We start from the raw sequence: 23,224 nt of genomic DNA, 5'->3' as shown, positions 1-23,224 counted from the left end.
TAAGTGACATCCAAGCATTTACGATACAACCTCCATTTCTTCAATTCACCAAAGATACTGTTACTTAACAGACAAATCCAAAATTCATTCCCAAAGTTCCTTCGGATTTCCACCTGAATGAGCCCGTCATTCTCAGAACTTTCTTCCCTAACCCTCAGTCTCCTTCTGAGCGTTCTCTCCACTCCTTGGATTTAAAACGTTGCCTGAAATTCTACATCCAGCGCACCGCTCCGTTTCGAAAGTCAGACCAACTCTTTGTAGCTTATGGCCGAGTTTGAAAAGGACAGGCAGTCACTAAAGAATCTATCACGAGATGGATCTCTTCTGCCATTTCTTTCTGCCATTGCCGGGCAGGAAAGCCTCTCTCTGCTCAGGTGAGAGCATATTCGACAAGGGCTGTGGCATCATCTACCGCCCTCTTTGCTGGAGTGCCCCTGTGCCAGATCTGCAGAGCTGCAACATGGTCGAGCAGACACACGTTTACGAGACACTATTGTCTGGAGTCAGCTGACGCCGCGGATGCTGCTCTGGGCCAAGCTGTGCTACGAAATCTTTTTAACTAAGGTGAGCCTCTGTTGCTTCCCGCCTCCTGTCATAAAAGGTTTTAAATTGTGTTTCACTGTATGCTATTTTAATAATACTATAGTGTTACTTTCTGTTTTGAACTGCCTTTTATGACTCATATGTTACTTTACTGCTTTCTACTCTTATTCAAGCATGTGAATCTATGAAAGACACCCCTAATACTGGAGAAGAACATTAGTTACTTACCTGTAAACTGTGGTTCTCCAGTATTGGTGTCTTCCATAGATTCACATGCGACCCACCCTTCCTCCCCTCAGAGGCTCTCTTCTCCTCATGCACTCATGGTCACTTTGGTGCTACGAAAATCTGAGGGCTTGAGCTTCTGAGGAGAAGGTTCTAGAGGGTGCTGTTGCCTGATTTGCTGGAATGTGGACCATTATAATGACTATGATATGTTACTAAAGTGAATTCTCCCTTTAAGGCTTCTATGGGCCTGTCTTTAGTTCTATGGTACTTTTATAAGTATTACATTTTGTATATATGTATAATTATATAATTTTCTATATATATATATATATATATATATATATATATATATATATATATATATATATATATATATGAGCAAAATCTTCAAACCTCCACAGGCAGCGGCGAAAGAAGAGACAGACCCCACGTACTCCAGGCAAGATGTTATTTATTCCATGTGCCTTCCAAAATGCAACGTTTCGACTACTAGCGTAGTCTTGTTCACACACCACATTTCTAAAACGGAAACTTCTTTTATCTTTGCAGTGCAGACCCGCCCTATTGGGCCACACCTACCAAACGTGAGTCACATGGTTGTACCAAATGCTGGATACAAACAATTTTAAAGATACAGTACACAATATCGCTATGTCAATGTATATATATTTTACTACTATTTTATGTACCGTGGGACTCCCACTTCGACGACGGGGAATATTCAAGCATGCGAATCTATGAAAGGCACCAATACTGGAGAACCACAGTTTACAGGTAAGTAACTAATGTTCGTCTGATGTTAGTTCACTTGGTCTTAAAGTTCCTTGGAACAAAAACAAGCAAGCTGGCACTCTTTAAACAGAAACTTTACAAAAAGCTAACAATGGGTCATCTGTAACAAAGTTATGCAAATATTCCATCACCGCCGTTGGGCACAGAAAGATCTTTGCATAGTGGCTGAAAGTGTAAAACATAATATACTTTTGATGAATTAGCCAGAAATATCTCTCAATGTATTTTCTTAAGGCCCCTTGATCCAAAAGGTGAACATAATATTGACACAGGGCAAGATAAGAATGATCTGAATTGCCCTATAAAGGCCTTACCAGTGGTATGTATAGATCTGCCTCCCCTATGAGAGTAACCAAGCAGATGATTGACATGCCAGCTGAACCTTATATCCATGGCTTAAGGTAGTATCATGCATCACAACTTATAATTATTGAACTTGGTAGCTAGGCTCCAGAATTCTTTATTCTGTCTCCTGATAATGCTCCTGCAGACTAGCAATATGACTCCTATGCATGGACCTTTTCAAAATCACTAAGTGGTCTTACTAGTAGAGCACTGTAGTCTTCCACTGCCCACTGACAGATCCTCAGTCATCTTTGAGATGCTACAACATTGTGGTTCATGCACACCTCTCTTCCCTTTGGTCAAACCAAGGAACAATATCACATCTGACATAAGAAACATAAGCTGTCACACAGCAAGACAAGAGTGGACTAAAGCTAAATTTCATTATTGTACGTGCTGAGAAGAAGAAGTATGCTTCAGCTCTGCCTTCATGTTCACCCAAAAGAAAACAAGCAGGAGGTTGGACAGCGCTGGGCAGAATTGTTTTTGGCATGACTACCATAACCTTGAAGACTCAGCAACTCCTCCAAATCAGGCCTTTCGTTCACACACCTTGCTCCAGGATGTGAGGTCATCCAGTGAGTGAGATAGTACTCCGAGATTTGGAAATCGGACAGCACTATGTTGTGGGACCCACACCACTTAAGGAAAATCAACTTTGACACTTGCATCCTTAAACTTTAGGTTTTGGAGATTGTGCTCCAAGATGTAAGATTTACAGTTAGTCAATGCCTAACTGCCCTGCACAGGGTGACACACCTAACGAGTGAGACTGTGCTCCAACGTGTGATCCTCGCACCAAGGCAGAGGAACTGTGCATCATGGTGTGAGGCTCACAGCAAATGAGCAGGGTGTGCAGCAAGAAGTGAGACTTTCAAACAGTGAGTGAAACTATTTTACAAAAAGTGAAACTGGCACCCCATGATTGATCCTGTGCTTCAACACTTGAAACTCGCACCCAATGACAAATACTGAGCCAAAAGGTTTGAGATTTGCAAACAGTGAGAGAAACTATACTACAAGGTTAGTGATTCAAACCTAAAGTGAGAGACTGTGCACCATGGTATAAGACTCACACTCAATGACAGAAACTGGGCATTACCGATTCGGTATTTACCGAATCGGTAAATACCGATTTTCACAAGGGTGCAGGGGGTGTCACTTTGACACCCTCTGGCACCCCAAAATCAGGCTCGGGTGCCATGTGGCAGGCATACATGCCCTAAGGGCAGGTCTGCCTTTCACATGGCATAGGTGTGCATGCACACATGTGCATGCACACCGGAATCGGTATTTTACCATCAAATTGGATTCGATGGTAAAATACCGATTCGGTAAGTCCTCTGGGACTTTGAAGAGTCCCACCTACATCTGGGTGGCTCACATTCGGTAAATTTACTGAATTTTTATTTTACCGAATCGGTAAAATTACCGAATCGGTAATTTTACCGATTCGGTAAAATAATGCCCCCTACATACCTATCACCTATTTACCGATCGTAACGGCCGAATATACCGATTTTCGGCCGTTACCGACCGACCTACATCTGGCCCTTGGTTCGAGCTCCACATCCTGAAGTGCAATCTCACTCACTGGGTGTGAGTTGCACACCAAGGTGCAATTCATTCCTATGGGCTTCAAAGCCCATAGGAATGAATGGGCATTACCGATTCGGTATTTACCGAATCGGTAAATACCGAAATCATCCGATTCGGTATTCCAGCACATCTGGAATACCTACATGTCCACACCATAGATTTACCGATTTTTAATTACCGAATCGGTAAAATTCGGTAATAAAAAATCGGTAAATCTATTTCACCTACATCTGGCCCTAGGTGAGTGAGACTGTTCACCAAGTTGTGGAACTTGCATAAAATTAATAAGTCTGTACTCCAAGAAGTGAGATAAAAAACAGTTCTGCTCCAGGAAGTGGGTCTTACACACAGTAAGTGAGACAGAGTTCCAGAGCATGACACTTGCATTGAGATACTGTCTGTTATTTTCTCATTTGCTGTGTCCCTTATTTACTGCTGTACACTCTCCTGATTGTGTGCTTCCCTCTAGTATGTGTTGTTTTGCTTTGTGCTGTCTTGCCCACTAGCGAAGTTTCTGTCTGGTGGACTAGAGCTTCTGTATGCAGAACTGAAGCTTTGAAAACGACACCCGATGATTAATGTAACAGATATAAATTCACATGAAGTTTCCTCTTTTATCATTTGTCTTTGCCAGATCAGTACTCTTGCTGCTGAAAAACCCAACATTTGTCTTCCTATGCCTAGCTGGTGCAACTGAAGCAACACTCATTGCTGGAATGTCAACATTCGGACCCAAGATTCTTGAATCACAGTTTAGCCTAAGTGCCTCAGAAGCGGCTACAATATTTGGTGAGTGATGGGCTCATGGTCCTGTAAATTAAAATAACTTTGAACAGGAGGTTTATTTCTGATGAATACATCTACCTGTCGATTCCTCCACTTTGGAGTATCCCAATGCGCCAGCATTCCACAGAAAGTTTTGTTTACAGCTCTCCCATGTCGATGAGGACGTCATAATGCCACGGCTCATCAAGCTTCCCTGTGTAATGTCTTCGGAGTCATAAGAATCCCTCATTGGTGTGCTGACAGTCAGTTCCCTTGTTTTCTGCACCTTCAACGCTTAATTTTTTTTTAGGCTTTCCATAGTACTAGAAGCTGTTGCGTAATTTTTCCTGAAAATTGCAACGTTGTTGCAAAGGAAGAATGTCACCTCCGAGTAATTCTGGATTGCAGCCTTGCATGGAATGTGAGGGTCAAATGTCAATTACAGACCCTCACGATGACTGTCTTTGGTGCTTAAGATGACTCTCTGAAGTTGGTGTCCCTGAGTTTGAAGGCTCTTGAAGACCGAGGGGAGATGTCTCTGCCTACATCTCTGGAGGTCGCCACAATGTCTCCCTTGAGTCCAAGGGCCTTGACTCCACATAGACAATCTAATTCGCCGACTGTTCCTGGTTCAGTTTTGTCGCTTTCTATGTCTCCTATATATGAGCATGAGTATCCATTGTTTTCAGCTTCGAGGTCTGACCCGTCAAGTCTTCTGAATGCTATGTATAGCATTTTCAGTAGAGTGATTGCTCCGTCTGGTGCGCCTGCGAGCCCCATGGGCGCGCTATCTTACTCTTTAGGTGGTTTTCTGGCATACTATCAACAGGCTCCGTTCCTGCCATTTATGCTGATGGCCCAAGTGTGCTGGCCTCCTCCGACGCCAAGAAGGGTTATGCCATTACCAGTGAAAGAGGCTCGTCGCAAGTCTCCGGCTCTGGTTGAGCCTCCGGCATGCCACTCCAATCAGGTGACACTGACATCTGCTGATCAGGTGGCTGTGTCCCCAGCGCCATTGCTGACTTCACCAGTATTACCTTCAACAATGCCTGTGGTCAAACACAGGCCTCGGAGAGAGGCCCAGAGGTTTTTTGAGGTGGAGCAGTATTTTTATGATAATCCAGCTATGTAAGAGGGTGAAATAGTATCTTTAGATCCGGAGTTTGAAGGCCTGGAGGTAGCAAGTGGTTTGCACACCTCCCCAAAATCATATCACTCTGTCATTAAATGGGCAGCCGAGATGCTGGAGTTACTTTTACCATCTACCAAACTTAAAAGACATTTGCTTACAGAGGTACTGCGTTCTTCATCTTCCTATACAGAGTCCTTGCTGATTTTCAATTAGGCTCTCGATGAGCCGATTCTTAAAATCAAGCAAAAACCAGTGACATCAGCTGCAATTTCTAGGTCTTTTTCAAAAAGGTATAAGCCTGCTCCTGTTGATCTGCCATTATTGTCTTCTCATGCTGGGATCATTTCCAACGACTCTTGCAACTAAGGAGTCCAAGAGAATGGAGCAGTCTTCAAAGAAAGTGTTTTCTTCTGGTGGCATGGCTTTGAAGTCAACTAATGCAACCTGTTTGTTGGGGCGGTACATTCATGCGTTAATGGAATCAGCCAATACAGTGGTCCCTAAGTTGCCTGATGATGTTCAGGGACATTTTTCAGAGTTACTGAACGGCAGTCAAGTGGCTGCCCATGAAGTCATCCAGTTGGGTTTGGATGCCACTGATTCAGTCGCCAGGGTGATGGGATCTTTAGTTGTTACAAGGAGACACGCTTGGTTAAGCAGGTATGGCTTATTGCCAATGTGCAAGCAGCTTTGATGGTGTTACCATTTGATGGTTCAAGGCTGTTTGGCGCCAAGGCAGATTCTGCATTGCAGAGATTCAAGGACAGCAAAGCAACGGCAAGATCTTTAGGCCTTCAGTCACAGTCTAAAGATGATATGCAATTTTGTAAGTTCTGGGGGGTTAGCCAGGAACTTTTCCTTTCGAGGCAGAAGCCAAAATCAACCATAGCAGCAGCAGCAGTCATCCAATCCACTCTGCAGAAGTTATAGTAGGTGGGGTAGAGGCAGGAGACATGTAGTTGTCCATCAGCCTTCTTCCTGTTCTCCCTGGCCAGTATCACATGAAAGCAGCCATAGTTCAACTATCTTGGAGCATGCTTGTCCAGTGGGAGGGCGGCTGGCCTATTTTCTTCCTCACAGGAGATCTGTGTCAACAGATCTTTGGGTTTTGGACATTGTGGAGAATGAGTACTCCCTATCCCTCCAAGAGTTTCCCCCCACCTTTTCCTCCCCAACAGGGTTTTTATTCAGAAGAGCATCTTCTGCTCCAACAGGAAGTTAAAATTCTGCTTTAGAAGGGTACAGTAGAGTTGGTTCCAGAGCAGGAACAGGCTCAGGGATGCTATTCCCAGTATTTCCTGATTCCCAAAAAGGACAGTCGCTTGCGGTCAATCCTGAACATCAGGATTTTAAACTGGTTTTTGAAGCAGGAAAAGTTCAAGATGCTGACCCTTGCACAAGTGCTTCTAGTGCTCGACAAGGAAGACTAGATGGTTTCAATCGGTTTGCAGTATGTGTATTTTCACATAACCATTCTGAAATTGCACAGGAAGTGCCTTCATTTTAAGGTGGGGTCTCAGCATTGTTAGTCTTACTTCCGCACCCCGAATCTTCATGAAGGTGATAGCAGTGGTCATGGCGCATCTCAGAGGATGGGGAATCCCAGTATTCCCTTACCTGGAAGATTGGCTGATCAAGGCCAAGACTCTAGAGTTGGTGTTGTATCATTTGCAGTTGACAATGCAGTTGTTGTTCAACCTTGGTTTTACTATCAACATACCCAAATCTCACCTAGAGCCCTCTTGGTGCACACTGCTCATAGGGGCAGTACTGGACACACAGTGAATCAAGCTTAACTGCCTCCTCAGAGAATTATCGATATTCAGGCCATGATGTCCCTGTTTCACAATGGAGCTATGGTTCCAGTCCTGAAGGTCTTACACCTGCTAGGTTTGATGGCCTCCTGCATTCTGTTGGTTTCTCATGCACGCTGGCACACGAGGGCCTTCCAGTGGTGCCTCCACAGACAGTGGTTTAATCACAATAGGGATCTCAAAGACTCCGTCAAGACACTGTAGTGGATCTACAATGGTGGGGTGTATCTGGCAATCTGTCTCAAGGGAAGCCGTTCCACCCTCCACCTCTGGTGGACACAGTGATAACGATGCCTTCACTCTAGAGTGGGGAGCTCATCTGACGGATCTGGAAATCAAAGTTCTTTAGTCTCCAGAGGAAAGATTGTTGCATACCAATCTTTTAGCATTGCAAGCGATACATCTGGCTCTCCAGGCCTTCGTCCCTTCACTTCAAGGTCAGTCAATTCAAGTATTAATGGACAATACTACAGCAATGTAGTACATAAAGAAACAGGGAAGATTAGGGTTGTATCCTCTCTACAGAAAGGCTCTGCAATTCTGGCCCTGGGCGCAGGACCATCAGATCTGCATCTTGGCAAATCACTTGGCTGGAGTTCTGAACGTGCGTTCTGACAGTCAGCCAGCATTTTTCTGCCAATCACGAGTGACTTCTCCATCTGAAGTGGTACAACACATTTCCTGGCTACGTGGGACCCCTCAGATAGACTTATTTGCCACTCAAGAAAATGCACACTGCCCGTTGTGCTGCAGCTATCCATTGCAAGGAGATCTGGGCAGCGCGTTTCAATTGGACTGGGGTGCCTAGCTGTTTTACACATTTCTCCCATACCCATGATTCCTCTAGTTCTGAGGAAGATTCACCAAGAGCGGGCCCAAGTCATATTAATAGCCCTGGATTGGCTGCAGAGAGTATGGTGTACAGACCTTCTTCACCTCTCTTTCTGCTCTCCGCTCTGTCTCCTTCACAGGGCTGACCTCCTCTCTCAGTGGCAGGGGCAGCTTCTACGCCTCCTCCTCCAGAGCCTGCACTTAGATGCCTGGAGATTGAACAGGGCAACCTGAGTTCTTTTTTCTCTTCCTTTTGATGTGGTAGATGTTATACTATACCCCAGAAGACACTCCACCATGTCGGTTTATGCTGGCAGATGGGGAGAATTTGGGAAGTGGTGTGAAGAAAATTCAATTGACCCTTCAAAAGCCCCTTTATCTGACATTTTATGGTTTGCGGGGTTTCTAGCGCAGAAGGGATGTGCGAGTGCAACAGTTAAGGAGAATTTGCCCTTTTGGCATTCCTCTGCTTACAAGACCAACCTTCCCTTTTTAAGTTTTACTATAGTGTTAAGGTTTATTAAGGGACTTACTAACAAGTTCCCTCCCACTCCGTTAATCATGCCTCAGTGGGATTTTAATTTGGTGTTAACTTTTCTTATGGGTGCTCCGTTTGTGCCCCGGCATACTTGTCCCTTAAGGTTTCTTACTTTCAAAACAATTGTTTGGTTGCCATAACATCGGTTAGACGTGTTCAATCAATCAATCAAACAAATTTGTAAAGCGCGCTACTCTCCCGCTAGGGTCTCAAGGTGCTGGGTGGGGGGGGGGGAAGCTACTGCTCGAACAGCCAGGTCTTGAGTTGTTTCCTGAAGGAGAGATGGTCCTGGGTCAGTCGTAGGTGGGTGGGGAATGAGTCAAGCAGAGAGGAAGAGTTCTCCCAGTTAATTTAAGGTCCAGAGGGGGGAGATAAAGGCAAACCAAACACAAGGGGTACCTCTAGAAGGACCTATATTTCTTTTACAAGGAATAAATCCTAACAACATTCACAATAGAAGGATGCTAAAGAGGGAAGCCAGCACTTCAAAATATTATCAAAACATTTTTATTTATTTTTTCGTATATATTAGTTTGAAAATATTTGTGCATATGTACATTTCATTTTGTTATGTAACATCATTGACAGAAGTTCATCACCATTCATAATACAATTTATATAGTGGGATAAAGTGCAAATTTAAGAAAATGAGAAGAAGGAAAAAAAAAGAGAAGAAGGAAAAAAGTGCCCCTAACAGTCTAATATTTTCCTAACATACATTCATACATTCTTACACACCAGTCATACCTTAGCACAAGTTTAAAAACAAACCTAACAACATAGATACAAAAACTGAACACAATAAGACAAAAACCCAAAGGTGTACTTGATGGTTTACAGTTAGAACCTAGATTTAACAGTTCTGCCAGTTATACATTGGTCTGTGTGTCATTGACCAATCTATGTCCAAATTGTGGATGTGCGGCCGACGTACGTTTCGGTGATATTGTCACCTTCCTCAGGGCCAGGAAAAAATATATAGCAGACTAACATATATACATGTAATCTGTACACAGGTTAAAAGAACAGGGGCATTGCACACAAAAAAAAATTCTTTTTCTATTTGTGGTTCTTTTGGATACACCTAGATTGGATGTATGTAGATTAATAGCATTGAATGCTGGTTCTAGCTGCTGGTAGCAGGAAAATTACTGTACATCCCGTTTTTTCGGACAGACCCAGGAACCCCATGCTACGGCGCCAGCTCTCGCATATGAAGATATAGTGGCCGCCTCACATGAAAGTCAACACTTTGGGAATTATAACGCCTAAAAACCAGATGCATTAGATGATATACTACACCCATATATAAGCGCTTTACTTTTACCATCACATACCGGAGCAACTCTCTGCTATCAACCTGTGGATCCTGTCATGTAATGCACTTTGTGCAGTACAGTAATTTTCCTGATACCAGCAGCTAGAACCAGCATTCAATGCTATTAATCTACATACATCCAATCTAGGTGTATCCAAAAGAACCACAAATAGAAAAAGAAATTTTTTTTGTGCAATGCCCCTGTTCTTTTAACCTGTGTACAGATTACATGTATATATGTTAGTCTGCTATATGTTTTTTCCTAGCCCTGAGGAAGGTGACGATATCACCGAAACGTACGTCGGCCGCACATCCACAATTTGGACATAGATTGGTCAATGACACACAGACCAATGAATAACTGGCAGAACTGTTAAATCTAGGTTCTAACTGTAAACCATCAAGTACACCTTAGGGTTTTTGTCTTATTGTGTTCAGTTTTTGTATCTATGTTGTTAGGTTTGTTTTTAAACTTGTGCTAAGGTATGACTGGTGTGTAAGAATGTATGAATGTATGTTAGGAAAATATTAGACTGTTAGGGGCACTTTTTTCCTTCTTCTCTTTTTTTTTCCTTCTTCTCATTTTCTTAAATTTGCACTTTATCCCACTATATAAATTGTATTATGAATGGTGATGAACTTCTGTCAATGATGTTACATAACAAAATGAAATGTACATATGCACAAATATTTTCAAACTAATATATACGACAAAATAAATAAAAATATGTTTTGATAATATTTTGAAGTGCTGGCTTCCCTCTTTAGCATCCTTCTATTGTGAATGTTGTTAGGATTTATTCCTTGTAAAAGAAATATAGGTCCTTCTAGAGGTACCCCTTGTGTTTGGGGGGGGAATGAGTTCCATGTCTTGGCCGCCAGGTGGGAGAAGGATCTTCCTCTGGCGGTGGATTTGCGAATTCGTGGGACGGCCGCGAGGGCGAGGCTGGCGGATCGGAGCTGGCGGGTGGGTGTGTAGAATGTGAGGCGGCTGTTGAGGTATTGCGGGCCCATGTCGTGGAGAGCCTTGTGTGCGTGGGTGAGGAGTCTGAACGTGATCCTCTTGCTGACTGGGAGCCAGTGCAGTGTTAGTGAATTGCAGGCATTAAGTTTGAAATCCTCCTTTATGACTCACTAACAGACAAGTTGGTATTGAGATTGAGGGCTGCTTTCCTGCCAAAGGTGGTTACTCCCTTCCACTTAGGCCAGTCTAATACCCTTCCTACTTTCTATCCACCTCTGCATCCATCTAAAAAGAAGGAAAGGCTTAATCTTTTGGACCCTAAAAGGGCTGTGAGCTTTTATGTGAATAGAACTCATGATCTCTGGCTGGATGGGCAGCTGTTTGCTGGTTATGTGGGCAAGATGGAAGGAAATGCAGTGCATAAGAGGACATGGTCCAGATGGATTGTCCTGTGCATCAAGATTTGCCACGCTATGGCTAACAAGGAACTGCCTGAAGTAATTAGTGCTCCTTCTCCTAAAGCTAAGTCTTCTACTTCCACTTTGGCTGGAGGTTTTCCTGTGGTTGACATTTACAAAGCGGCAACTTGGACCTCCCTCAACACTTTTGTGAAGCACTATTGTTTAGACTCTGAAGTGAGGAGAGATGGTCACTTTGCTTGCTCAATGTTGCAGGATCTTTTGGTATAGACAGACGGCCCCCACCTCAGAGTGCAGGACTGATTCGGGATGCTATTCAAAAGGTGAGGAATCCACAGGTAGATATATCTATCAGAAGAACAAGTTACTTTCCTTCAGTAAACTTTTTCTGGTGGATGCAGTATCTAACTATGGATTCCTCACTGACCCACCCATCCCCCGTTGCTTGTCTGCATATGCCAAAAACAGAGGTATTTGTATGTTGTTTATTTTTTATACTTCTGAATGTATATAAGTGTGTTTATATATATAGATATATATGTGTTTGTGTGTGTGTGCCTATATAGTATGTATATTTTTAAGACCTTTATTTAAGAACTATCATATGCTTCCACATATATACTGTTGGTTTCACCCGTTCACCTCGAAGGCATAAAGAAATTGATAGAAGCTGACGTCAGCATGCCAACGAGGTCTTCTTATGGCTCTGATGACGTCACACAGAGTTGGGTGCGAAGCCGTGGCATTATGATATCCTCATCGATTTAGGAGAGCTGTAAAGAAAAGTTTCTGTGGAATGCTGGTGCATTGGGATATTCAGAAGTTGAGGAATCCACAGGTAGATACAGTATCCTCCAGAAAAAGAGTTACTGAAGGTAAGTAGATTTTTCTTTGTGACATTTGAAAGAGTGTAATTAGAAAATCAGGACATCTCATGCTGCTTTTGGTTTTAGATGGACTTCTAGTCTCGATTTAGCTTTTGAGGAGTGTCTCAATTACTTCTTGCACAGAAACAGTCAAGAATTATTGAAGGGATTTAGAGAAGAATCTTAAGTATCCATTCAAATGATTTCGAGTCCGATTTAAAAATTAGCGGATGGCCCTTTTAGCCACCTGGGTGACAAAGTAAATTACACTGTGGTGGGTCTCACAGAGGGCTGCCACCCAAATATGGAATGTTCACTAGCCCAGCGGACATGCTTAACATTGACAGGAACCACTGTCACAGTGGTTTCTACCAATGCATTATAAGTTTGCCGGACAGCTCTGTAAACAAACAAACTATGGCAAACTTAAAATATTTTTTTATTTTCAAAAAGAACATCCCAAAGCGGAGTATTCTTTTTGAAAAAAATAATGCCCTCCTTGCCATGGGAGTTTGCTTCCATGGTGAGTGGGGCATTGAGCACTTTTTAGTCTCCATACCGCCAGGTTTTTCCTGAAGGTGATGTACATTGAAAATTGACTGCATGTCCGCCCTTCTAAATTAGATGGGCAGGCATATAGCCAAATTTCTCACTGCCCTTACCCCATCGGGTCATCGGAGGGGTTTGACCACATCAGAGAAGTAGTCTCCGCCATCGTCAAACTTATGTCCGCCGGGTTCTTAATCTTAAATTGTACCTTTGCCGTACCGACTCTGTCATGTTGACAGAGCTAGCTGTCCAGCAAACTTAAAATGCATTGGCAGGATTCTGTTGATACTATAAATGTTCTCTGGGCCAGGGGACATTTCTAAATTAGGGGGCAACACCTCTATCAGGGCAAGCAGGTCAGACCACTCTCATTTCTAGATCTCCAGTGATCAGCTACTCTCATTAGTAGCCCAAAAGGGATGGAACAGAGATAAGAGATTCGCAGGTGGGTTTTCTAGACAAAGGAGAACTTAGATTGGACCTAGTACAAGAGTCACTCTAGTTACTACCTTATGCTTGCTTGAATGTCCAGTCCATCCTCCCCATGACCCATGTAAGAATTACACACCATCTCCAACTGAAAGGGAGTTCCAAAACCTCACAGGAGACTTCTGCTGGTCCTCTTAGATGCCAGACAGATATCCTAAATAGTAGCTTCTCTTCCAAGGGATCCTCTTCAATAGTCATAAGCACTGAATATTCCTGCCCACATGTGGGGACCCCGGAAATAATATAAAAATATATTTAGAAATCACATATATCTAGCTCCACATATATGTATGTACATATATCATTTTTTCTCACACCAATGCAGCCCAAAAACTGAGGCTAAACAATCTAAATACCCATTCATAGGCTGTATTAGCAAGTATATAAAAAACACATTAGGTCAAATCGCACTTGAACTCTGTGTTTTAATGAGCAAAACACTCATAAATCCTGAAAATTGCTAACAAATAGACATTGTTAGCCCACAGGCTGCATTGTAAAGCAATAGCATAGAAAGTGAAGGCATTTTCAACAAAAACTGGCACCGTGCCTTTAAGGCAGCCATGACCCCTGGCTTCCCGTCATGCCTCAGAGGTGACAGTTAGGTCAGTTGTTGTTTCCGGCTCCTTCAGTCAGGACCCTGGTTTTACAGCTCCTACCTTTTTTGACTTTCTGTCAAAAATACTTTGTGATTCTTAAGATTTTTCACTTTCACTTGACGTCTTTTGGCTTTAGAGTGTTAGTGCTGCCTTTTTTGTTTTTCAAAAAAGGTTTATTTTTGTCAAAATGCCTTCTCTTTTTGACACCTGCCCTTCCTGTGGGAAGAAGAAGGCCAGGACTGATACACACCCTGTGTGTATTCTCTGTCTCCCTGAGACACATTCTGCAGACACCTGTGAAGACTGCAAGAATCTATCTAGGAGAACCCTCAAGGACAGAGAGAGGATAAGGATTTATGGCCTCTCTTAAAGAGGTAGGTCTCCTAAGCGACAAAAATAACGGAGAACACGGTCGACGTCGAGAGAAGTCCTGACCTTTTCTCCTTCGGCGTCGGGATAGGCGTCGAAGCTGCCAGCGACGACGAAGACGACGACGAAGACGACGTCGAAGACGGTTCCTCATCCTTCGATGGTGAAGACTTCAGCGTCGAGATCTAAGGTACCTCTGTTGACGTCAACAGGGCGACGTTCAGTGTCGAGAGGAAGGTTTCCGTTGATGCACAGGAGCTCCACGTCGAGACATGCTTTGTCGACGCCACATCATCGGCGCTCCACGTCGAAGCATCCTCTGTCGGGGCACACTCCGTCGGCGCCTCATCACCGGCATTCGACGTCGAGGAATATGCCATGGACACCTCATCACCAGAGTTTGACGTCAAGGCACTCTCCGTCGACGCCACACCATCGACGTTCGACATCGAAGCAGTCACTGCCGACATCTCATCACCGGCGTTCGACTTCGAAGCATCCCTCGTCGACGTCTCATCATCGACGTTCGACGTCGAGGCAAGTCTCTCCGTCGGCGTCCCAACGGCATTCGACGTCGAGCCACAGGTCTCCGCAGAGGGGAGTTCATCAGTCTACACCTCGTTGTCGAAACCAGTGTTGACAACTTCAACGTCGAAGCAGAAAACCACAACGTTGAGTTTGCCAACTCCGTCGCCAGGTCACCGGCCACCGTTGCAGCAGAGATCTCCAAAGTCAACGTCGGCTGCAGAAGCGGCATTGGCTTCTAAGACACATTCGGCGTCTCAGGAACGTTCTCCTGCTCACTTGAGCCCTCCTGCTAAGAGGAAGAGATGCCCTTCAGGTCAGGCATCACAGAGTCGCTCCAGATCTCGCTCTAGATGCCCTTCAAGAGAGTACACGCCTCTAGTGAGCCTCTCGTCATCTTCCTCAGGCTCTCATTCCTCTCACCGTGGATCTACATCTAGGTCCCAGATGTGGTCATCTATTCCTCCGATAGTGAAAGATCAAGGCGTTCACCAGCACGATCACTGCATCAACAGAGGAAATCTCCCCCTCTAGCACGTTCGCCTGAGAGGAGAGACAGGCAGAAGTCGCCTTCCATCAGATTGTCACCTAGATGGTACAGGCCTCTGCATCACTGGTCTCCCAACAAGGGGGCAGCGGTCAGGATGGCACAGCAGACGGATCGAGACCGACCTGCTTCCAGGCCCAGAGAGCGAACGTGCACCCCGGTGCGCTCCAGCAGGAGCAGAAGAAGAGAACACAGATCTCCTACTTCTTCCTCGTCTCCTACTAGATCACATAGGGATTATTCTCCGACACTGACCGGTAGTCCTCCATCGAGGATTTCTCCAGTGGACGACATCTTAACTTTTCAAGACATCTTGGGCAGAGGGGCCCTTAAACTGGGAATTCCCATGACGACTCGACAGACCAAGTCCTCGGTAATGTTCGAGACCTTACATCAGAAATCTGCGGCCAAACCTCTGCTACCCTTAGTTCCGGGTATTTTTGAACCTGTCATGGAGGTATTCCTCGCACCAGCGACAATAAAGTCCGCTCCAGCGAGGATTCTCAAGAAATATCGTTCGCCAGAGGAGGATCCTCTCTTCCTCAGAGCTGACCCTCCACCAAATTCAGTCATCATCGCAGTGGCAAGAAAGTCCCATGCTGTGGCTTCTTCCTCCACTGTACCACCTGATAAGGAAAGCAAGACGCAGGACTCATGGGGACGAAGAGTCTGTAACACCTCAGCTTCATTACTGAAGGTCTCCAATGCGGAAGCATTTTTGGGCCGCTACGATAGGTCCTTGTGGGATTCTCTACAGAGGTTCATCGAAAAAGTCCCGCAAGAGGATTGCAAGGACTTTGAAGAAATACTTTTGGAGGAGAGCCATTTCTCCAATCAGATTATCAGCGCTGCAGCTGACGGAGCGACCCTTTCGGCACATGGCTATGCTCACGGGGTGTGTGCAAGAAGGTCTTCTTGCTTGCATCTTACCGCCCTAAGACCAGAAGCTCAGTCACGCATAGTGAACTTGCCTTTCTCCGGAACATCTCTATTTGGTGCACATGCTGATGAAGAAATGCAGCTTATGAAGGCTGAATTGGACACTCTTAAGGCCGTGGGGCTTGAAAAGAAAAAGGAATTCCGCAAAAGGTTTCCCCCCTACAATAAGGGTTCTTCCAAGCAAAGAGCTCAAACCCCTCAGTGGCAGAAGAGTCAAGACCAACAGAGGCAGCAATAAATCCCAATACAGAGGCAGGCGCAACTCAAGAGGCGGAGGAAATCAGCATCAAGGCAACAATTCCAACAAGACGCAATCCAAGCCATGAGTTCTTCCTTCCCCCAGTGCCGTTGACCACTCCAGTGGGGGGAAGCATAGCTCATTATATGGAAGAGTAGCATGCCAATACAAAGGATCGCTGGGTGTTAGCTACACTTCAGAATGGGTACTTTCTTCGTTTCCAGCATCTACTTCCTTCCATCCCTCCAATGCCAACATTGGGTCAGCAGTTGAAGCTACTGCAAAAAGAGGTGGCCATTCTACTCAAGAAGTCAGCCATCGAGAGGGTTTAAATTTCACAGAGGGGGGAAGGAGTCTATTCACGATACTTTCTGGTCAAGAAAAAGGGTCAAAAAGCAGAGTACAGACCCATTCTGGACTTGCGGACACTCAACCTTTATGTCAAAAAGAAAAGTTTTGCATGTTGGCGCTTCATCAAATATATCCACATCTCAGGCAGGGGGATTGGATGTGTTCGCTGGACCTATAAGATGCATATTTTCATGTCCCGATAGCCATTTGTCACAGAAGATTCTTCCGGTTCCGGGTGAGGACCTCTCACTACCAGTTCAAAGTCCTCCCATTCGGGTTGAAGTCAGCTCCCCGAGTGTTCACGAAGAGCATCGCAGTGGTAGCGGCCGCTCTACACCACAGGGGTGTCTTCGTGTACCCATACCTGGATGACTAGCTGTTGAAGAGTCCCTCCCCAGACAGTGTAAGAAACCAATTTCTAATCTGCACCGATCTCTGCCACCGGTTGGGCCTGCATGTAAACTCCACAGCCTACCCAGAAGATACATTTCCTAGGAGCTCTGCTAGACTCCAAGGTAGGAAAAGTGTTTTCTTCGGAGGAGAGACAGTGTTCCATCGCTCAGAAATGTCAACTGGTGCTTCAAAATAAGGATCTGATGGTGCGAAGGATTGCCTCCCTGTTAGGGTCGATGGCATCCTGCATTTTTCTGGTCCCAAATGCCAGGCTATGGATGCGTCCTCTTCAGCAGGATCTGGAGGACAAATGGGATCAGCAATCAGCTCGCTGGGACGACAAGATTACACTGTCAATTGTAGCGCGAGCATCCATACCTTGGTGGATGAAAAGACAAAATATGCCTCCTCCTGCACAGACGTTGATCACGGATGCGTCTCCACAAGGCTGGGGGGCACACATGGGATGGGTCATCTCCAGATGCAAGGTCTGTGGTCTCCAAAAGAGTGTACGTGCCACATCAACATGTTGGAGTTGAGGGCAGTCACCTAGCCCTCAATGCGTTCCTACCCTCGATTCAGGCGTCGTCAGTGTTAGCACAAACGGACAACACCACCACAATGTACTACTTGAACAAGCAGGGTGGAACACACTCACAAACTCTTTCATTGGAAGTTCAACACCTGTGGCATTGGCTCCTGGCTCGCAATCTGTCAGTCACAGCAGTCCATCTCCCAGGAGAACAGAATGTGAGAGCCGACGCGCTGAGCAGGCATTTCGAAGACAAAGAGGACAGGGTGCTCAACGACGAGGTAGTCGAAAGCATCTTCCAGGTTTGAAGTTGTCCCTCCATAGACCTCTTCACGGACAACGAAAACACCAAATGCCTAGACTTCGCCTCAAGTTTCTACTGACCAGGATCGAAAGGGAATGCCCTTTTGATAGACTGGTCAGGGGAATTTGTGTACGCCTTTCCACCCCTTCCGCTGATCCTGAAGGTGGTGAACAAGCTGACGCACTCGTACACAAGGATGATTCTCATTGCCCCCGATTGGCCAAGGCAGTGGTGGTACACAGACCTGCTACATCTGTCAGAGAGTCCTCACAGGAGGCTGCCGTGTAGGCCGGACCTGCTCTCCCAAGATGAACGGGAGGATTCATCATCCCAACCTTCCGTCACTGAACTTGGTAGTATGGCTCCAGAGGTCATACAATACGGACACCTAGGACTGCCACAGGACTGTATGTCCATTTTGAAAGAGGCGAGACGGCCTTCCACAAGGCATTCATATGCATGCAAGAAGAAACGTTTCTACATGTGGTGTATACAGAACAATTGTCATCCGATCAAGGGTCAGGAGGAGGTCATCCTCCCTTACCTTTTATAGCTGGCTAAAGCAGGGTTGAAGTATAATTCCATTAAGGTGCATTTGGCTGCTATAACAGCTTATAGTGCTCACCTTCCCAACCTTCTTTTTTCCAGTTGCAAGCTGTGAAAGATTTTCTACAGGGTTTGAAGAAGGTCTACCCTCCTGTGCGTCCTCCGTCACCCCCCTCTGAGTTGAACCTGGTGCTATCGAAATTGATGGGTCCTCCTTTTGAGCCCATTCATAAAGCAACCTTGCAGCATATTTCCTGGAAGGCTGCTTTTTTGGTAGCAACCACGTCAGCCCGCAGGGTGAGCGAAATTCAAGCTCTCTATTCCAAACAGCCGTATAGAGTGTTCCATCTGAATAGGGTGGTGTTGAGGACACATCCCTCTTTTCTATCTAAGGTGGTGTCAGATTTCCTTGTAAACCAGACCATCTCTCTACCCACCTTTTTTCCCAATCCCTCCACTCCAGCTGAGAGGGCCTTGCATTCTTTAGACCTGAAAAGGGTTTTAAAATTCTATCTTGATAGGTCCAAATCTATACGTAAGTCTGATCAACTGTCAACTATGGATCGATCAGACCAGGTTATGCAGCCTCGAAACGTTCTATTTCAAGGTGGATAGTTTTGTGTATCAAGCTTGCCTATCAATTGGCGCAGAAGACCCTAGGGTTTTCTCCCAAAGCACATTCCACCAGAGGTAAAGCGGCTACTACAGCTTTTCTTCATAATGTGCCCATGTCTGAGATATGTAAGGCGGCGACCTGGAGGTCCGTCCATACATTTACCAGACATTACTGTCTAGATTCAGACACTAGAGCAGATACCCAGGTAGGCCAGGCCTCCTTGCGGAATCTGTTTAACGGCTGATTTTTCGGCTGTTACAATCTTTGGTTGGGTCATGTGTTTCTCATTTACCTGCAGGTGGTTGATGGGCTTGCTCTTCTATTCAGTGCATATGACTATTGATGAGGATCCCCCTGGAAGAGAAGGATAAGTTACTTACCTGTAATCCTAGTTCTCTTCCAGGGGTATCCTCATCAAAGTCATAAGCAACCCACCCGCCTCCCCAAGTAAATGAGATGTGGTCAATATGTCTATACTTTATTGTTGAGCCCTGACTTCAGTGTTATGCAAAGAACAACTGACCTAACTGTCACCCCTAAAGCATGATCGGAAGCCAGGGGTCATGGCTGCCTTAAAGGCATGGTGCCAGTTTTTGTTGAAAATGCTTTCATTTTCTATGCTATTGCTTTACAATGCTAGTGGAAGCATTGCCACTTGATCTAAGATGGTGCTAAACTATAGTAGGACAACAATTGCAGAATCACATGCATCCTACAAAAAGACACCACAAATAATTTTGGGAATAATGGGAGCGAACTTAGCATCACCATTGACCGTGGCAAAAGTCATCAGAGATTCTGCATTGGATTATCAAGGTTTGGATAAACAGTTCAAAACAACTCCCTGCCCAGATCTTCAAAAGCTGCAGAAGCACCAGTGAAAGAGGAGAGATTCTGAGACGAACATCTTTCTCACCATGGTTAGGAACACTGAGAAATGCAGAGTTGCCTTATTAAACCACTGTAGTAGCAAAGAATTTACTATCCACTTAATTGTCAATGAAAGTGCAGAGCAACAAATAATGTGGCTCATCAAGAAGAAAAATGTCAGGCTTGCTTAAAGAAGAAGTGTCACTCGAAGAGTCAACACCAAAAGCGAAAATTGAGAAGACAGATCGTACTGTCAGGGAGTCCCGTGAAATTCAAAGTAACCCCAGTTCTGCATGCAGCTTACAATGATCCCACAAATAGAACCAGGAAACTTTCATCGAAGGTCTCAACTTTGACTGCATTGACATAAGTGTTGCAAACTGAGGAGATCAAAAAGAAATGAAGGATGTAAATCCATAGTACCAGCGCATCCAGTGAGGATTTGGGCATGTCAAATGTGGTTGGATGGGCCTATTTGTAGTGTCTGCCCAGGGACCACTGATGCCCCAGTGTGCACTTCATAGAAGGATGTTTACAGTGTGAACACGAAGAACATGTGAGCAGCCCAGCCCCTGAGGAAAAATGAGAATTCTGAACAAGATGGAAGTTTTAGAGATTTTGGTCCAGGTCAAACACCCAACAACAGAGAAACAAGCAAGCCTCATTCAACCTTGGAAATTCACTATTGTCAAACTTTTTTTTTATTTTTATTTATTTTTATTGCAGATTCACAGAAAGCTACCAGCAAACAATCAGTTATTCTAGTTATTCACCAATATTAGTGCACCGCACAGTCGGTGGAGCAACACACAGCCATTTAGCCCACAACCCGGAGGTTGGGCGGCAAATATCGTTAGAGCGCTGGAAATACAAACTCATAAACAAATGTGAGCATCCAATGAGCATTCCGAGAATCTGCTTTTCTTTTTTTTTTAAAAGTGAACCAGTAAACGCACTTTGTTATACCTCTAACAATACAGTCACAAAAATAGCAGCAGTTACACTTCTAATTCCCCCCCATCCCCCTCAATGACAGTAGAGTCTGTCACAGTTCTGAGCCTCAGAATTCCAGCGCCTCCTGACACCCTGCGCGTTCATTTTATCTCATCTTATCCATCTTAGTGGTGTCAAGGTTGTCTCCGTGTATTAACCTATACTTAACATAAAACCCCTCACACCCCCCCATGTAGCCCATGATAGTGGCGCCACTTGGACCAAACTTTCCGGAATTTTTTGGGGCACCCCCTTGCCTTATAAGTAACCATCTCAGCTGCCATATATAGATCCAGTCCCCTCCTCCACTCCTCCAGTCCCGGCGGTTCCGGCGCCCCCCAATATTTTGCTATGTCCCTTTTTGCTACAACCAGTGCAAGGACTAGGAATGTAAGAAGTGGGCGAGTCAGGTCTACCTCATTAGTCATGCCTAGCAGTGCCAGCTTGGGATCCCGTTAGATCGGAACCTCCAAGACCTCCTCTAATTCCTTGAATACCTGTGTCCAGTATGTTTGTATTGTGCCACACGCCCATATAGTATGATAGAAGTCCCCATCACACTGGTGACATCTGAGACACCGTGAGTCCTCTACTTTCCCTCTACTTTCCCCAGACGTAGTCTATCATAGTAAGTTCTATGGAGTACATTAAATTGAATGAGTCGCAGTCTTGATTTGATTGCCACCTCTCGGGGATGCATCAACACTATTTCCCAATCCAGGTCTTCCATCTCTCCCACCTCTGCCTCCCACGTGCCTCTGAGTTTTGCCAGGTCCCCCAACATATGATTAGTTAAGGTTTTATAGGTTAGGGAGACCGCCTTCCCCGTTATCTGCTCTTGGAGGAGCCGCCCCTCTAATGGTGCATATTCTGGGACATCGGTGAGTGTGATGTTTTGGGCTCGCCATGCGTGCCGTAGTTGGATGTATTTGAACTGCTGTGTATTATGTACTTGAAGCATTTAAGTACTTGAAAGGATTTTAGCTCCCCTTTGGCTATCACATCTCCTATAGTGGAGATGCCGATATCGTCCCACCTTTGGAAACCTCGCAGCTTGTTAAGTTCTGCCAACCATTGGCAGTGCCACAGCGGTGTCTGCCGTGTAGGCTTCTTATCCCAACCCATGCGTCTTGTGGCCTTTGTCCATGCATTGAGTGTTATAGACGTTGCCGGGAGGAGCAGTGCCCTTCTAGTGCTCCCATAGAGATAACACAATAGGTTTTTGGACGACATTTTTGCTCTCTCCAGGGTGTAAGTCGGGTGGTCCGCCGGGGCGTGGAACCAATCATTAATTGGTGTCAGATGTTCCACCCAGTAGTAGGCCTCTAGGTTAGGGAGCGAGATCCCCCCACTGTACTGGTGTCTCTGAAGCGTGGACAGAGCCACCCTAGCATGTTTGCCTAGCCAAAGAAAGGATCACAGGTCTGCATGGATCCTAGTGAAGACCGCCGTTGGTATAGAATAATATCCGTTTTGTAGGGCGTAAAGGAATTTGGGTAGAGTAATCATTTTGTACATGGCCGCTTGGCCTAGGAGTGTGAGTGGGAGCTGTCTCCAACGGTCCATATACGCTACCGTGTTCAATATGATCTGTTCCAGGTTTCTTTGGAACAAGAGGGTCGCACTCAGGGTTATATAGATCCCGAGGTATTGGAAGCCTTTGGTAGTCGTCAGTAGTCTCTCCGGCAACCTTACCCATCGGTCTCGTCCCCCAGGGTCATAAAGGATAGACTTGTGCCAATTTACTTTGTGTCCCGCCTGCCCACCAAAATGCTCTAATTCCCGGAATAACTCTGGGATGGTGGTCTCTGGTTTAGTTATATATAGCAAGACATTGTCCGCATACAGCGAGATCTTTTGTTGTGTCTGGTCCGTGTCGTTGCTTGTAAAGCCAGAGATGTCCTTGTTTTGCCGGATCCTGGCTGCGAGTACCTCAATAGTGAGTGTAAAGAGGAGAGGAGACAGGGGACAACCCTGTCGCGTGCCTCTCTGAATCCGGACCTCACGCGACATTTTCCCGTTCACCCTCACCTTGGCCCTCGGGGCAGTGTAGAGAAGCTGGACCCACTTGACAAAGTTTGGTCCGAAACCAAACTTGTGAAGCACTGCAAAGAGGAATGGCCAGTGTACCGCGTCAAATGCCTTCTCGGCATCTAAGGAAAGGAACCAATGTGGTTCGCTCCGCCTCCGTACTTCCTGTAGCCAGTTAT

General features: G+C 45.3%; 1 protein-coding gene across 1 annotated transcript in view; it reads left to right on the top strand.

Annotated features, from left to right (window-relative positions):
• The window catches only part of LOC147706353 (solute carrier organic anion transporter family member 4A1-like), a 345,292-nt gene that overhangs the window by 154,453 nt on the left and 167,615 nt on the right, over positions 1-23,224 (top strand). The window contains exon 5 of the mRNA XM_086932845.1: positions 4,142-4,296. Coding sequence (XP_086788971.1) covers positions 4,142-4,296 — 155 coding nt within the window. The remainder of the gene's footprint in view (positions 1-4,141; positions 4,297-23,224) is intronic.

The sequence above is a fragment of the Lissotriton vulgaris genome, chromosome 7 (assembly GCF_964263255.1).
Source record: "Lissotriton vulgaris chromosome 7, aLisVul1.2, whole genome shotgun sequence".
In the NCBI taxonomy this organism is placed as follows: domain Eukaryota; kingdom Metazoa; phylum Chordata; class Amphibia; order Caudata; family Salamandridae; genus Lissotriton; species Lissotriton vulgaris.
This window is presented reverse-complemented; position numbering and strand designations above follow the sequence as displayed.